General features: G+C 53.3%; 2 protein-coding genes across 2 annotated transcripts in view; one reads left to right on the top strand and one right to left on the bottom strand.

Moving 5' to 3' along the window:
* The window catches only part of CYTH3 (cytohesin 3), a 92,324-nt gene extending 76,660 nt beyond the window's left edge, over window positions 1–15,664 (top strand). Inside the window, exons 5-13 of the mRNA XM_057529113.1 lie at window positions 263–381; window positions 6,622–6,702; window positions 7,602–7,714; window positions 7,802–7,950; window positions 8,144–8,255; window positions 12,045–12,121; window positions 12,222–12,293; window positions 12,395–12,549; window positions 12,682–15,664. Coding sequence (XP_057385096.1) covers window positions 263–381; window positions 6,622–6,702; window positions 7,602–7,714; window positions 7,802–7,950; window positions 8,144–8,255; window positions 12,045–12,121; window positions 12,222–12,293; window positions 12,395–12,549; window positions 12,682–12,754 — 951 coding nt within the window. The 3' untranslated portion in view covers window positions 12,755–15,664. The remainder of the gene's footprint in view (window positions 1–262; window positions 382–6,621; window positions 6,703–7,601; window positions 7,715–7,801; window positions 7,951–8,143; window positions 8,256–12,044; window positions 12,122–12,221; window positions 12,294–12,394; window positions 12,550–12,681) is intronic.
* Window positions 15,665–15,902: 238 nt separating this feature from the next.
* Window positions 15,903–17,003, bottom strand: part of USP42 (ubiquitin specific peptidase 42) — a 42,590-nt gene continuing 41,489 nt past the window's right edge. Inside the window, exon 18 of the mRNA XM_057529639.1 lies at window positions 15,903–16,902. The gene's annotated coding sequence lies outside the window, so the exon portion shown is untranslated. The remainder of the gene's footprint in view (window positions 16,903–17,003) is intronic.

The following is a 17,003-nucleotide window of genomic DNA, read 5'->3' on the forward strand; positions in this document are numbered from 1 at the left end:
TGCCTTTACAATCTCTAATAACACTTAGAACGGTTTGTTCAGTAACTTGTTTGTCTCTTAGCCTGTTCATTTGCCAGGAGGCGTGGAAGTGCTTTTCTCTGATGGGTAAGATGTGTTATGGTGATGTGAGAATCCCATCATGCTCTTGTATTAGTTTTGCCGTGTCCGAACCAGTAAGGTCATGACACTAAATGTATTTGTCTTTGAAGTACGAGTCTGGTGACCCTCCTAACTGGTGCTTCCTTTTTACGCTCCTATTCAGGGAATTCAGTTTCTAATAGAGAACGACCTGCTGCAGTGCTCCCCGGAGGACGTGGCCCAGTTCTTGTATAAAGGGGAAGGCCTGAATAAGACCGTGATCGGGGACTACCTGGGTGAAAGGTGAGTTCAAGGGCAGGGGGCAGCCTGCCCACCCGGGCCGACCCTTGCGTCAGGGCCTGTCACGTGGGCTCTGGGGGTGGCTGTGCTCCCCGAGGCCGAGCGAGTCCAGGCAGCCGCATCCTCCCCTGGGCCCTTGTGAGCAGAGAGGGGTGGGTGTCCTGGGGCTGGGCGGGGTCGGCGCTCCTCTGGAATCCTCTGCCCATCCAGGAAACCAGGACGGAACCAAGAATGCCACTGCCTCTCGCTCCTTGCCTCGGAAAGCGTCTTCGTTTGTTTTGCACAGAAATACCCGGGTCTCTCAGCTGTCGCCTTTCCCCTGTTAGTTGGGGGCATGAGTAAAGGTGGAAGGTTGTTATTTTTTAAATGGAGAGCGGCCAGTCAGGCTTACTTTCTCGACCTGCTCCACTTAAAAGTCCACTGGCTCTGCTTAGCAGAGGGCAGGGCAGGAGGCCTCAGGCAGCACATCCCCTGAACGTGTCAGAATAGACTTGGGCAAGGAGCAGACGGCAGTGTTTTTAAACAGAAGGCCGGCAGTCGCTCAACCAGCGTGGTTTCTGTTTCGAGCTTTTCATTAAAAATACTTGATCAGAAGTGAAAAGCAGAACACTTCCCAGCTCACTCTGTGAGGCCAGTGCTACCTGATACCAACATCAAAGACATCACAGTAAAAGAAGTCTACAGACCAATATCATTTATGACTGTAGGACAAAAATCCTCAGCTAAATACTAGCAAATCAAATCCAGCAATATCGAAGAAGGATTATGCACCAGAACCCTTGAACAACACGGGTTTGAACTGTGCAGGTTGACTTGTATGTGGATTTTTTTTTCAGTAGTAAATACTACAGAACTACGTGATCCACGGTTGGTTGAATCTGCGGATGCAGAACCGTGAAGATGGAGGAACCCCGTATGTAGAGGGCTGTGTAAGTTTACACACATTTTCAACTGAGTGGAGAGTCGGTGCCCCTAACCCCCACGTTGTTCCAGGGTCAACTGTATTCATTATCTTACGAATGCCAGGTTAGTTCAACATACGCAGATCAGTTATCAATAGATGCCGTATCAGTAGAATAAAGAGCAAAACCCACACAATCATCCCAGTAGATTTAGGAAGAGCATTTGACAACATTTACTGCTTCATAATAAAAACACTCAAACTAGGAAAAGAAGGGAACTTCCTCAACATTATAGAGGGCACCTGTGAAAAACCCACAACTTCATGCTTTCCCCTTAAGATCAAGACTGTTCTCAGCGCTTCCATTCAACTTGGTACTGGCAGTTCGAGCCAAGGCAGTTAGGCAGGAAAATGAAATTAAAGGCATGTAATTTGTAAAGGAAGAATTAAAACCGTTTCTATTTGCAGATGACATAATCTGGCATATAGAAAATCCTGGGGAATCACTAACAAACTATTAGAACTAATAATTTCAGTAATGTTGCAAGATATCAGATCAATATACAGTTTCACTCATATGTCTATACAGTAGCAATGAAAATGCTGAAAAGGATATTATAAGAAAACAGCTCCATTTACAGTAGCATTAAAAAGAATAAGACACTTAGGAATAAATTTTAATGAATGATATTTTTGCTCTGAAAACTGTAACATATTATTAAAAAAAAGATCCAAATAAGTGGAAAGACATCCATGTTCATGGATTAGAAGACTTAATATCGCAAAAATGGCAGTACCTTCCACATTGATAAACAAATTTAACACAGAACTTCTCTGGTGGCGCAGTGGTTGGGAATCCGCCTGCCAATGCAGGGGACACAGGTTTGAGCCCTGGTCCAGGAAGATCCCACATGCCACGGAGCAACTAAGCATGTGCACCACAACTACTGAGCCTGTGCTCCAGAGCCCGTGAGCCACAACTACTGAGCCCGTGTGCCCCAACTACTGAAGCCCGCGCGCCTAGAGCCCCTGCTCCACAACAAGAGAAGCCTCCGCAATGAGAAGCCCGTGCACTGCAACAAGGAGTGGCCTCTGCTCGCTGCAACTAGAGAAAGCCCGTGTGCAGCAACAAAGACCCAACGTAGCGAAAAAATAATTAACTAAAAAAAATTTTTTAGTTAAAAACAAAACAAATTTAACATACTCCCTAGCAAAATCTGAGCTAATAACTTCTTTGTAGAAGTTGACAAGCTCATCCCATAATTCATGTAGAAATTCAAGGGACCCAGAATAGCCACAACTGTCTTGGAAAAAAAAGAACAAAGTTGGAGAACTTACACTTCCCAATTACAAAACAGACTAAAGCTACACTAATCAAGACAGTGTGGTATTGGCATAAGAGTAGAAGAAAAGACCATGGAATAAAGAATCCAGAAATAAACCCTCATATATACATCAACTGAGGGGCCAACACAGTTCAGCGGGGGAACGAATGGTCCTTTCAGCAAGTGGTGTGGGGACTGCTGGACAGTCACCTGCAAAAGAGTGTCACTGGGTCACTCACCATATACAGAAATTAAAGTGGGTCAGAGACTAAGTATAAGCACTAAAACTTTATAAAACACTGAGAAGAAAACAGGGATAAATCTCTGTGACCTTGGATTAGGCAAGGGTTTCTTAGATATGACAGCAAAAGAAAAAAGTAGAATCATCAAATTTCAAAACATCTGTGCTTCAAAGGACGTCCTCAAGAAAGGGAGAAGACAACCCAGAGAATAGAAAATATTTGCAGGTCATATATAAATGTGAAAAAGACTGGTATCTAGTATATAAAAAGAATTCTTACAACTCAATAATAAAAAGACAATTATAAAATGGGCCAAGGATCTGAATAGACATTCATCCAAAGAGGATATATACATAGGCATATGATAAGGCCAATAAGCGTATGATGAGATGCTCAACGTCATTAGTCATCAGGGAAATGCAGCTCAAAACCACAGTGAGATAGCACTTCATATCCACTAGGATGGCTGTAATTAAAGAAGATGATGAATGTTGGTGAGGATGTGGAGAAACTGGAACCCTCATACACCGCTATGTAAAAAATAGTGCAGCCAGTTTGGAAAGTAGTTGGCAGTTCTTCAAAATGGTAAACTTACCATGTGATCCAGTAATTCTACTCTAGTTACAAACCCAAGGGGGAAAAGAAAACTTGTACGCACAAAAACTTGTCCACCGATGTTCACAGCCACGTTACAGCCCCAAAGTGGAAACAACTCAGACGTCCAGCAACTGACGAGTAGATAAAGAAAATGTGGTCTCTCCATACAATGGAATGTTATTTGGCATTAAGAAGAAAGGACGTATTGGTACATGCTACAACATGGATTTAAAACATTAAAAACATTATGATAGGAGGAAAAGAAGTCAGTCACAAAAGGCCACGATATTGTATTATTCCATTTTATATGAAATGCTCAGAACTGGCGGATTTATAGAGACAGAACACAGAGTGGTTGCCTGGCGCTGGGGGGCTGTGAGCATTGGGAGGTGATGGTTAAGGTGTGGGCGTTCTTTTGGGGGGAATGAAAATGTTCCAGAATTGCTTGTGGTGATGGTTGCACAGATCTGTGATATACTAAATATGCTAAAAACCGTTGAATTATACACTTGAAATGGGTAAACTATATGGATTGTGAATTATGCTTCGACAAAGCTGTTTTTTAAAAAAATGGAAGGGTCTCCTAGGAGTTCAGGCACCGAGTCTAACAGGCACCTAGCACAGGACAACGTGCTAGGAGGGCCAGAGTCTGTGACTCCCTGGCGTCCTCTGGCAGCTGTGCGACTACGGAGATTAAATTAACTATGACGTTAGTATAAAGTGCGGTCTGGCAGTGCCTGCAGATTTTTAGTCCAAAAATATGGGGACTTCCTTGGTGGCGCAGTGGTTAAGAATCTGCCTGCCAGTGCAGGGGACATGGGTTCAAGCCCTGGTCTGGGAAGATCCCACATGCTGCAGAGCAACTAAGCCCGTGTGCCACAACTACTGAGCCTGCGCTCTAGAGCCTGTGAGCCACAACTACTGAAGCCCGCCTGCTGCAACTACTGAAGCCCACGTGCCTAGAGCTCGTGCTCTGCCACAAGAGAAGCCACTGCAATGAAGAGTAGCACCCATTCGCTGCAACTAGAGAAAGGCCGCGCGCAGCAACGAAGACCCAACGCAGCCAAAAAAAAAAAAAAAAAAAAAAAAAAGTCCTGGCTCCGTGCCGGGCACTGTTCTAGGCACTTGGGTGGTGTTGGTACCTCCGCTGTGGAACTGCATTGGCTGCAGTAATACAGACAGTACATAACAAGCAAACTAAATAAGAAAACATGGTCTGTCAGAAGGTGACCAGGGCAAAGGGACCGCGGAAGAGCTGGGGGAGTGGGTAGCAGTGTGACGGGCTGGTCAGGGCGTCTGACTGGGGCGGTGGCATCTGTGTGAGGATGCGGGGAGGGGGCGGATGTGCTCCGGGTGATGGGAAGTGGGGGGCGTGGGAGGCTCCCGGCGGAGGAGGGGCAGGAGCAGATGGTCCCCGCGCGGAGTGAACGGCAGCGCGGAGGCGGGAGCGGAGGGGGTGGCTCTGGCCAGGCCGGTGGCCGCTCAGGAGGTGGGAGGTGCTAGACTCTGGGTCTGAGGTCCAGGGAGAGCCGGGGGTGGGGGGGGAGTTCTGGCAGGGGTGATGCGGCGGTGAGAGGCTCCAGGCCGTGGGCCGAGCAGCCCGGGAGGCGGGGCCTCGGGGCCTCGGAGCTTGCGAGGCCTGGTGGACGTTCAGGTGGAGAGCTCTGGAGAGCGGTCTGGCCTGCGGGCAGTCCCTGGAGGACTGGCGCGGGGGTAGAATTGAATTCTCAGGACTGAGGCCCCCGACACAGCCCTCCAGCGGGCGATGGGTGGAACCCCCCTGCCTTGGGGGGCTTCACACTGGCTGCAAGCTGAGCACTGAACACCTGTGAGCCCGGACCCCCCGCTCCTCCCCTCCGGGTGGAGGTGGCGGCCTCACGGCGGGGCTCCCTGCGCTCCGGGACCCTGCTGTGCGCTGTCTTGCCTTGAACGCGGACTTCAGAACAGACCGCTGTGCTGGGTCACAGGCCTGTCCCTGCTGCACAAATCTGTACCCCAGCCTGCCTGCCGCTCCCCCGGTGCTCAGCACGCTTGCGCACACACACGCACGTGTACACACACCCACCCACCCCGAGCGTGCCCTTTACGATGCCACGCGGCCTTTTCAGCAGGACACCAGCTGACGGATGCAGTGTTGGACAAACCAGGACCCAATAGCCAGTCTTTGCAACGGGCTGAGCGCTCGCTGCTTCCCGGGAGGGTCCTGTCCGCACCCGCTTCTGCACACCCAGGGCTTGGAGCCCCACACCTGCCACCAGCTCATCTCAAAGAGAAAGGAGGGGGTGAAGTTGCAGCACATACTCTGTGCCGGGGCCCTTCCCGCCTTGGGTTCCATCCTCAGCCCTCGGGTGGGTGGTGTCGCAGTCACGGGTGCTGAGCTGCAGCGTTTCCTTGCTGTTGGCAGGTCATGGGCCTGCACCTGTGGAGGTGAGCATCGTCAGGTGAGGCCCCGGGAGGGCGAGTTACAGGTGTCCCCATGGTCAGTGGCCCACACCTGTAAGCCAGCCCTTTGCAGCCTGGGTTGGGTGCTACCCTGGCGTTTTGCTGGCCGGGGCGTCCTTAGGCTCCTCCAGACCAGGGCCTGTGGGAGCGGCTTGGAGTTAAAATGCCAGTGTATTGAGCTGTCGCCGTTACGTCATTTCAGGTTTTTTGTCATAAAACTTTACCTGTTTTACTGTATTCTCACGCTAAGTTTAGTTTTTAAAAGCTAGTTATTAATGTAAGGCATGACTTCTCTTCCAAACCTTCCTCTCTGGGTCCGGGACTGTGCTTTCTGCCTTATGACCCTGGAGGAGTTGCTTCCTGTCTCTGAGCTTCAAAATCCCACCTGGGAGGTGGGAACGAGATTAGCGCCTGCTTCGTGGTGGTTTTGGAGGTTGAGAATCTGTACCAAGCACCTGGGTCGGTGCCTTACAGCTCAGCGCAGGGAACTTGGAACGTTGGCCATCGATCGGGCTTGTATTTGGGGTCTTGCCCTAACTCATACTGATTGTGAAGTAAACGCTTAATATCCTACTGGGTCTCCTTTGTTTTCAGCCTGAAAACAAACGCACAGTGAAAAATACCTGATCTTTTAGTCATATGACGTTAAAAACCATGAAAACTTGCTTTAGGAAGTGTCATTTAAAATTATTGAAATAACATGCAGTGAGGCTGTAAAATACATTTTCTTTCCTAGGGATGAATTTAACATTAAAGTTCTTCAAGCTTTTGTGGAACTCCACGAGTTTGCCGATCTCAACCTGGTACAAGCCTTAAGGTGAGTGTTTCATCACCTGCTCTTGCGCAGAGGGAGGGCGGGTGGCCCAGCGGTGCCGGGTGACCCACTGGCAAGCGAAGGGCCTCTGCAGACCTACAGCCTGGTGGGGGGGGGGAGGGGGAGGTGGGGGAGGGAGGGGGAAGTGGGGGTGTCGGGCCACGCCTGCCTCCTTGTGGCCGCTGGTCCTGCGTTCCATTCATAGTTGCTTTGCTTTTTCATTTTGTGTGATATTTGACAGTTGTGGGCGTGCCTCTTTCCCACTTCTACGCATGATCTCAGTGCCGCCCAGGCACGGGCCCACTTTATGCCACATTTGGCCTTGAACACCAACCGTGTGGACACCCAGCGTGTGCCTGGGAGGGTGTGGGTTTCCTGCCATCGGAGGCCACCCCTGGACCCAGTGTGCCCGACGGCCTTGGCTGGTCCTGGTCTGGCCCTTCTCCTCCGTGCTCTGCCCCAGCTCGAGCCTGTTTCCTCGTGGCCGTTCCCCCACCTGTGGACCAAGGTGGCAGCCCTGTTGCTGTCTGACACTCGCGCCTCTGGGCTCAGCCCCTGGCCTCAGCTGAAGGACACGCTGGCGGGTTCCAATCCTACAGCCGTGGTTCAGGAGTTTTAGATTCGGTGTTTGAAAACGGTGTCACGGGGAGGTGCAGGCTTGGGGAGCCTGGGGTGCATCCACGCGGATTCTGTTCCTCTGGGTCAGTGTCTGGCCCAGAGCCGCGGGGGCTCCCGACTCGCTCCCGCAAGTGGGTGGCGGAGCACAGGCAGCGGCCGTGCCACTGTGTCCCGTGGGTCCCCGCGCTCCGCCCGCAGCCCCGGCCGGGGCCTCTAGGCGCGGAGGCGCCGCCCAGCCGGGCCGTGGAGACGTGCATCCCCCCCTGGTTCTCGTCCCCCTTCAGGCAGTTCCTGTGGAGCTTCAGACTCCCGGGCGAGGCGCAGAAGATCGACCGCATGATGGAGGCGTTCGCGGCTCGCTACTGCCTGTGCAACCCCGGCGTCTTCCAATCCACGGGTGAGCGCGGGCTGCGGGCGCCGGGCACACGCAGGGGCGGCGCGCGCTGGGCCAGCGCTGACGCCCCGCGGCCCTGACTCCCCCCAGACACGTGCTACGTGCTGTCCTTCGCCATCATCATGCTCAACACCAGCCTTCACAACCACAACGTGCGCGACAAGCCCACAGCCGAGCGCTTTGTCACCATGAACCGCGGCATCAACGAGGGCGGGGACCTCCCCGAGGAGCTGCTGCGGGTGAGCCCCCGCGTCCCCCGTCCCCGATCTCCGTGCTCGGGAGCGTCAGGCTCAGCTCCAGGGCAGCGGCGCCAGGTCGTTTGTTTCACGGTGTCTTCACAGGGTCCCTGGGCCCCGTGCTGGGGGGGCGACGCGGGGGCGGCCGTTCCTCCTCCACCTGAGTTTCCGCGCCCGCCGCCTTCCCTCCTCGCAGAACCTGTACGAGAGCATCAAGAACGAGCCGTTCAAGATTCCCGAGGACGATGGCAACGACCTGACGCACACGTTCTTCAACCCAGACCGGGAGGGCTGGCTCCTGAAGCTGGGTGAGCGGCGCCGGGGGCGGGACCGAGCCGAGGCCCCTCCTCCCGCGGCAGCAGTCCCCGCGGTGCCTCCAGGGCCTCCCCGGCCGACCGGAGGCACGAACGCTCCACGGAGCACCCCACGCGCCCGGCCGAGCGAGGCCATCCTGCCGGGGCCGCACGCAGTGCCCGTCCTAGCAAACTGCCCCCCCTAGTGTCCAGATAAGCCCACGGCAGTTTCTGTACCGGAGGCAGGCGCCGCCGCCCCGGAGCCTGCCGCCTCGCTTGGTTTGGTGTGGCTGATTTTTGATGAGTGGTTTAAATGTGCCTTCTTGTTGTTTTCCTTCTGCCTGTGGCTCCCACCTTTCTGTTCTGTGACGGGCTGTCCCTGCTTGTTCTGCGTTAGGAGGTACGTACCCAGTGGCTTCCTGCCCCTTCCCAGCTGCTCTTTCCTTTCTCTCTGTCGGTTTGTGTGAAGCTCTGACTCGGCTGTCATCCATCTGGCCCTTGTGGCTTCGGACGTGCTGGGGTCACCTCCTCCTCGCAGGGGGCGGCGGCCACGACGCCCGCCCGGGGCCGGGTAAGGAGTGAGGGACCGGAGGCGCGTGGGGATGCCCGGAGGGAACAAGCTCAGCCCTCCGCATCCTCCGGGCCCGAGCGCGGGACGGCCAAGTCACCCGCCGCCCACTAACCGGGCGGTGCGCGTTTGCACCACCTGTGTAGAGTCCAGCAGCGTTTTAAGGACTTCATAGCCACTGACAAACAAGTAGAAGAGCATTTTTATTTTCTGGGCAATTTTAGGAATTGGTAGGGGTTTTTTTTTTTTTTTTTTTTTTTTTGGTAGGGGGTTTTTACTCTGGTTGGGGTTGGGATTTCCACCTTCCTGTGACATTGGAGCCTTAGAGATCTGACATATCATCCAGGCACTCTGCAAACACCGGGGCCTACAGAGTTCTGGTGATTTTGTGCCTTTAACTGAGAGAGGATAAACATGGGCCTGGTGACAGTGTGGCGGGCGTAGGGGTGTGCAACACCGGTCAGCTGTTCTGATCTGGGGTCTTGCTCTGACGTTTCTCTGGCTATGCCAGGGTTTGGAAGAGTTCTGGATCTTTGCCTAAAAACCCAGAACCGTAGTCTTGGACTTGAATACCTGAGTAACCTTCCAGAGGCACCAGACTTTGAGATCCCATCCAGCCTGTGGTCCTGGGGTGAGGGCAGAGGAAGGTGCCCAGAACAGCTCTCGGGCCCTTCCCGTTGCTGTGTTGCCAGCAAGTGCCCCCCTCGGGATGGTGACAGCACAAGCGGTCCTGGCAGCTAGTGTGCCCCAGTGCCAGTGGGGATGCGGCTGGCTCTAGAGACTGAACAAAATGAGTGACAACAGGCCTGTGACCTGGTTGAGCAGATAAGCGGGCCGCAGCGTCAGTGCACAGAGCACCGTCACGAGCCGCAGGGCTGGCTGGCGCCCCGGGTCTGCTGCTTCCCTGCTCCCGAGGCCTCGCGCTCGTGTCCTCGTTAAGGCTACAGAGCCGGTGACGACGCAGCTCACACCTGGAGCCCGGAGCCTCGGCTCCCGAGGCCGCTCTGCTCTCGGGGCTGTTAGCGTCCCCAGGGGGATCCCAGCACACTGGTGACCCGTGTGCGCTCCAGACTCCCGCCAACAGTTCTGACACTGGCCGAGCTGCTGGGAAGGGTCACTGGGTGTCAGTCCCCGAGGGACCGAGGAGGCGGTCTGTGTGCAGGAAGCAGATGCGGAGGCCGCGTTGGGTTGGGCCTGGGTGCAGCGCCTGTACTTGGTGAGGGCACGCAGCCCTGGGCCCCTGCATGGCCTGGACACTCGGGCAGAGAAGCCAGAATTGTGGCCACGCACGTGCTGGGATAGGAACGGAGATCACAGTGTGACCTTGCTTGGTTGTTTCTCATCGTGAAGTTAGAGGACACGGCTTTTTCGGGAGGCCCGGGTGCCCCACCAGAGCAGAGCTTGGTGGTGTCGCTTAAATGCTGGTACGGTAAATACCATGTAGTCACTATGTTTTGCGAGTGAGTCCGTTGTGTTAACGCAGACAGGAGTGCGGTCAGAGTGGGGCTGGCGTGGAGGAGAGGCGTGCACAGTGAGCACGAGAGCGCGTGTCTGCTAACAGCCATGCCAGCAGCAGGGTGTTGACAGAGAGAAAGTGGGTGCTTATACTAGTCAGGTGTTGCCGGGCTCCTTCCTATAGGTGTGTGTGTGTCCCGCGTCCTGAAGTCCAGCCGCAAACACGTACATGAGCGGAGCCGCTCGGTCTCCTGCATCAAAACCTGATGGGGCTCGGAGACCAAGAGTGTCACCACCAGCCACCCTGAGCAGGGGCCCGGGGCTGGGCTGGGCTCAGGGGTCAACGCAGACCACACGCCTCCATCTTGATGCCCACTGCCCCCGGCCCGAGAGGCTCCCCTGGTCTCAAGAGCTGGACCAGGGATTGGGCTCCTCTAGACTTGCCACCGAACTTGGGCGCAGTGGGGTGGGAACCCAGGTACGAAGAGCCGAGAGGCCTTCCAGGGAACAGAAAGCCCAGATGAGCCTGCACGCAGGGTTCGGGGAGTGAGAACCCAGCCCACGGGTCCGAGAGACACGGACGAGACACGGACGGGTTGGGGGACGCCTCAAGGGGATGGAGGCCTTGCGGGGGGGATGAAGGCTTCTGACGGGGATGGGAAGCGAGATGGGGAGCCGGGGAATCTGGGGACCTTCCTTCAGGGCATGGCTGAGGCTGCCTCCCCGCATGGCCGCCCCGCATACCCAGCCTGCCTGCGGCCGTCACGAGGACAGACGTATCATCAGTGACGCAGGGGTGAGGGTCTCAGTCCCTGAGGACCCTCAGTGGCACTGAATCTGCAGGCGGGGCTTCCTCTCTGCAGCTGGGTGTCCTCACGCGTGTCTCTTCCCCCCGCCCCAGATCTGCACAAACGTCAGGCCTTCGTGCCTCGGCCCTCAGGGTGACCTTCATGTCCCTTCATGTCCCCCCGTGTCCCCAGGCTCCTCACAGCAGGGACCGGGTTTATGACCCTTGGCCATGAGGGTCTCGCCTGCCTGCATGTCCCCTGGGGAGCAGTGGGTCAGGGGAGCCGCTGCTTACCTTGTGCCCGTGGATCGTGGGCATCTGTCACCAGGCTCATGTTTTCTCTTTCAGTTTTTGTATTTAAACTTTGTGTCAGGAGCAAAAACTAGAAATGGAAACCAGTTTGTTTCTGCTGTATATTTGAGGGTAAAAATGATTTTCTTTTCCATAGTGTAAAGAGAGTAGGTGCAGATGAGCTCTGTGTGTGTGTGTGTGTGTGTGTGTGTACACGTGTGTGTCCCAGATCTTAAGAGATTAATTCAATCTAATAATTCCCTGGGCCAAGGCGTAATCGATTTTGATGGATCCCAGGGCGGCCTGAAGTCCTCAGTAATGTGATGATGGCCCTGACGTAACGGGATTAAGTCCTGGACAGACCGGCAGCGCGCTGACTTCATCCTGTTGTCATTTCCATGTGGGGAAATTAAGACCATTCATCACGACTAACTCTTCCAGGAAGCAGATTTGGGAAGCGCTCGGGTCATCTGGGTGCCGCGCAGGCGGGCGGGGTGCATGCGGAGCGGGCCAGGCAGCACAGCACGGCCAGCATTTGGCTGAGTGTCGGGCGGTATCGGGGCGGGGGGGGGGCAGAATGTGAAACATTTTCCACGAGGAAGGAAACTTAAAACCCAGCTCGGCCCCTGTGGCATTTCTGAAAAGCGCACTAACTTGTGTAGGGCCCGCGCCGCCCTGACTCACGGGGTTCCTCTGCTCTTAGGGGGGCGCGTGAAGACCTGGAAGCGGCGCTGGTTCATCCTCACCGACAACTGCCTCTATTACTTTGAATACACGACGGTAAGTGCAGGGCAAGTGCGGGGCTGCCCGTCCTCTGGGTCGCGTCGCGGGACCCTCCGCGGGTGCCGGGGGAGGCTGGCTGAGCGCTCTCCTCCCGCAGGATAAGGAGCCCCGGGGAATCATCCCGCTGGAGAACCTGAGCATCCGGGAGGTGGAAGACCCGCGGAAACCCGTAAGCTGGCTTCCCCGCCGCCCGCCCTCCCTCCCTCCCCTCCCCTCCCCTTCCCTCCCCTTCCCCCGGCGCCGGGTGACTGTCGTGTCTGTCTCCACCAGAACTGTTTCGAGCTTTATAACCCGAGCCACAAAGGGCAGGTCATCAAAGCCTGTAAGACGGAGGCGGACGGCCGGGTGGTGGAGGGCAACCACGTGGTGTACCGCATCTCGGCGCCCAGCCCCGAGGAGAAGGAGGAGTGGATGAAGTCCATCCGGTGCGCTGGGCCCGGGGGCGGGGCCCGGGGTGTGGGTGGGTCATGGGGGGGGTGGGGCAGAGGGGGCGGGGCCGCGTGGGAGAGGACCGGCCCTCCCCGCCTAACCGAGTTTCTTTCTCATTTTCCCCCCAGAGCGAGTATCAGCAGGGATCCTTTCTATGACATGTTGGCCACGAGGAAAAGGAGGATTGCCAATAAGAAATAGAGCTTTCCTGGCCTGAGCAGCAGGTAAAAGTAAACTCAAACCCCGCAGCAAAGAGTGACTGGGGGCCTCCCCGCGACGCCCTGGACCCCCGGCCCGGCTCCTCAGGGATGGCGGCCCCCGCTGGTCTCGAGGGGCCTCACGTCGTCCCTTCCGCCGCCCTCCCGGCGCCGAGCGCATCCTTCTCGAAGTCTCGTTCAGCAGCTGCGCCTGGTGGTTCAGCCGTGAAAATCCGCGTGGCAGACGCGGGGTCACACGTGCTCCTTTGTGGCGGTGTTCGCCGTTCTGGAAGCCGCTGTTTTGTATCATAACAGGAAAGGAAAAGCTACCAGTTTTTTATTGAGTTTTTTTTTCTCAGATATATAGGATTATAGCTTTTATATGCCTTTTTATATTCTCAAATTATAATGAAAGATACTTTCTAACAGTAGTATTTTTAGAATGGCAGCTATAAATTTAACTTCTGGACACAAGAATATACTGTGCACTGAGAACAATTACATGTGTACACATATGCAGCCCCCGGGGGGCTGGGGGGGGCATCCCGCTGGGGGGGGGGGCCCAGGGGAGCTCCTGGTGGAGGGAGGCGCATGTGTCCTTGACGACCAGCACTGGGCGGGGTAGGGCGGAGGCCAGTCCTCTGGGACCGTTCAGCTCAGACTTTGTGGTCCCACAGATACTTTCTAAAGAGGCAAATTGTTAAAATATAAATTTCGGTTTGGGGCATTTATCCTGTAACCTCTGAATCCCAGGATAGACAGCGTATATGTTGGACCACATGAAACTGCTCATGTTTGACCATTTCTGATCATGCCCACAAACAGCAGTGTCCTGTGGTCCAACTGAACACGTGGTTCAGACCAGCTGTGACCACTGTCTTCACTACTTAAAACTTGTTGGCAAAACGAATGCTTAGAATAATTTGACCAGATTTCTTAACGTAATGAGTAGACATATAAGGAGATAGAGATAACCTTATTCCATGTTTTCAGAGATTTGATCTTCCGTTATGGGGAGGGAAAAGAGCAGGCGGGGGGGATGAAGAAGTGGAGCGCTTAGGCTTTTCTGTAAATAGTTTAAAACCCCAAATATGCACTGGTGGTGGGACTGCTGAAGATCGCCGACCAGGAGGTTGTCAGGTTGCTGGTGGCTGAATGAGAGGTGCTCAGTCGTGCGCTAGGGGCAGGCTGGAGCTGGGCCCCAGCACGTCGCAGAACTGGCCCAAGGGTGCACGGGTGGGCCGGCTGAGAGGCGCTGGGTGCTGGGACATTCAGGGCTGGTGACAGTTGCCTTTTTATTGGGAGCTTTATTTCCGCCGCCAGGACCCCCGCATGTAATACATAGGACCCCCTTGCCCACAGGGGCTGTTCCGGTGGAGAGTCCCTCCCCTGCAGGACCTCCTTTCCCTGCCCCAACCGCGAAAGCACTCCCTCCGTTTGCACACTTGAGAGGTCATCACCTCTCCTGTGCAAAAGCAGAGTCGGAGAATGACAACCGCAGGCTGTACGCACTTACGTGGAGATGTAAAGAGCAGAAGGAACCGTTCCTGGGAGCTGCCTTGATGCCGAGACTGAACGGCTGTGGGCCCTCGGCCTCGGTGCAGCTGACCTTGACGTAGCGCTCAGTCACACCAGACTGCAAAGGGGTCTGCACCCAGGACTCTCCAACATGCATCAAACTGATTTTTTTGGTTCATTCCCAAGCTTTTAGGCTTTGCTACTGTACTGATACCTCAGATTCGAACCTCTAGTTTTGAGAAAGGCAAGTCAGCATTCTTGAAACGCGTGACTGGCATATATGCAACTCTGGCCCCAGTCTTCCGTGAAAAGAGACGCTGCCCAGACCACCAGACCAAACACTGCTGACGACGACCCGGCAGCGCCTTCCCCTCGGGCTGGCCCCGTACCCGGGCTGCTTGGGGCGCCGGCTCCATCAGGATTTTGTGTGGAATAACCGGTCTCTCCTTTGTCTGACCCAGGTAGGACCCAGGGCTTTCTGTCTTTCGGGTTTGCCTCAGGGTGGGGATGGGAGAAGTGAGCGTAAGGAAACACACACCTGGAAGAAATCTGTTCCTCTGGCCATCTGTGAAGGAGCCTTGCCCGATGGCTATTTGCCCGGAATAATGCAGAAGGCCATGGTGCTCAGAATCTGTGTCACTTGCCCTCGGAGTGTTACGTGAAATCATGTAACTCCAGGTTTTGTGTGACAGCGTTAACCTGACGGGGCTGTGGGGCGCGGCCCGGCTGCCTGGACCTCAGCGTGGTCCCCCGTTCATCCCCCTCCCCGCTCCCCCCGTCTGTGCTCAGTGCTTGAATTATCAGTCCCAGCTCTGTCTCCTCCAGAGACGGAGGGCAGGAGGCAGGGAAGGGGGTCGCCGGGCGGGAGACGGCGGCTTCCACAGCCCCACCAGCTCCCGTTAACACCTGGGGTTTAGTTGGCCCACCCTGGACCCAGACAAGCAAGTGTCTTCAGGATCACGGAACAGTTTTGAGCAGTTTAATGTGGTACCAGACTGAGTCCAAATAAGAGCTATTTATAGATGAAGCAGCATTTAATGCTGCATATAAAGCAATGCATATTTTTCAAGTTAAAATGCACATATCTACATAGATGTGCTTTGCTGAGAAGTTAGGTCTGTTGTAGACCAGAAACCACACATTGTGATTTCTTGTTTTATTTTTTTCTTAGAAAACATTTCTATTTACAGTAAATACAGTTAATATGTAAATAATGTACATATATAATATGACTTCTGGAGTGTTTGTTATTCAGTGTATATACTCCAACTTGCATGAAGAAATACCCTGTATCTATTGATATTTTGTTGTAAAGTGGATGGTGAAGTTGGAGAGTTGTATGGCTGTCAAATTGCAAATACTGTGTTGGTTAAATAAAAACGCACTGTTAAAACAAGATTGCCTGTGACTGGGTTCTTTAAAGTAGGGAGACTGTCGGGTCCAGCAGCCCACACCTGACTCTCCCTCACCCATTTGGGGTCTGCACCTCTCAGTCTGGGACTGAGAGCCCGTGGCTTGAGCTTTAGAGGTTTTAGGAAAGTGCAAAGAGAAAGAAGTCCATGAGAAGTGTCTGTAAGCAAATGGGGAAAACAGCAGTAAAAAATAAGACACAAAAGGTTTAATTTGCTGCCATTTATATACTATATAAATTTTACATGCTGTATATTACAGTGGGGCAAGTGCTTTTTTAATCTTTAAAAAAACAAAGATCAAACTTTAGACATCTCTGAACAACACAAACTGTATAAACCATACAGATTATTCAGATACAAACTGTATTAAATACAGCTTTCCCCACTCCAACTCCTGATGCAGGACCAGTGAATTATAAGTGTATCACAGTTTGATAGCATATCCATATTAAAAATAAAATCACAGTATGATTTTTGTCTGTAACTAGAAACTTTAAGGGACCAAGCTGACAAGTCAGACTCCAATATCATAGTCAAGACGAGAGACACTGTATAAAAAAGTGTTGTTATGTAACAAAAACATACTGTAGGCCTTACAAATAATGTTCGGATTATACATTCATAATGTAAATACTCATCATAACTGGTAAATTGATTGGAATAGTTCCACAAAGTTCAAAAACAGAACTTGTCTATAAAATACATCTTCAAATCTTGAATACAACTAAAATATGAAGCAAATTAGTTTCTAGTATCAGACATTACAGAAAACAGACTGCTCTCAAAAGTCGAGTTGAGAGCTTGTGAATCTTTAAATAAGTTTTTAAATTAAATATACACGCTGTCAGTTTGTACTTTTACTAATTCCATGGTTTCCCGGTTGGTCTTGCACCGGACGTCCAGCCTGGAGGAGCGTTACATGGAATACGAGTGATCAACCTGAGTCTGTGATTAAGCAGCATTTGAGATGTTCTAGTCCAGGGCGTTATTTTCAATGTGATTTATATACACAGTCTTATTTTACAATGGTCAGCAGTTGTAGAAAGTGTTCATTTGGAATAAGGGTAATTAAGAAAAGGTAAAAACTAAAAAAAAAAAGTCCTCCATGGTAAAATCTGTACAGTATTTACTAAAAGAAGCACCACGCAGATTTGAACAAAGTTATTTTCTCTATTTATAATTTAAGCTGGGTTGGGGATGGCTTCTGTTGAACACGTTGAATCTGAAAGACAAGAGGCAGCGGGCGTTAGCTGGTCCAGAGGCAGGAAGTGGGAGCCCAGCGCCCTGTGAGCCCCCCGGGGGGGGGGGGGGGGCTTCTCGTCT

Source organism: Balaenoptera acutorostrata, chromosome 15 (genome assembly GCF_949987535.1).
Source record: "Balaenoptera acutorostrata chromosome 15, mBalAcu1.1, whole genome shotgun sequence".
NCBI classification, from domain to species: domain Eukaryota; kingdom Metazoa; phylum Chordata; class Mammalia; order Artiodactyla; family Balaenopteridae; genus Balaenoptera; species Balaenoptera acutorostrata.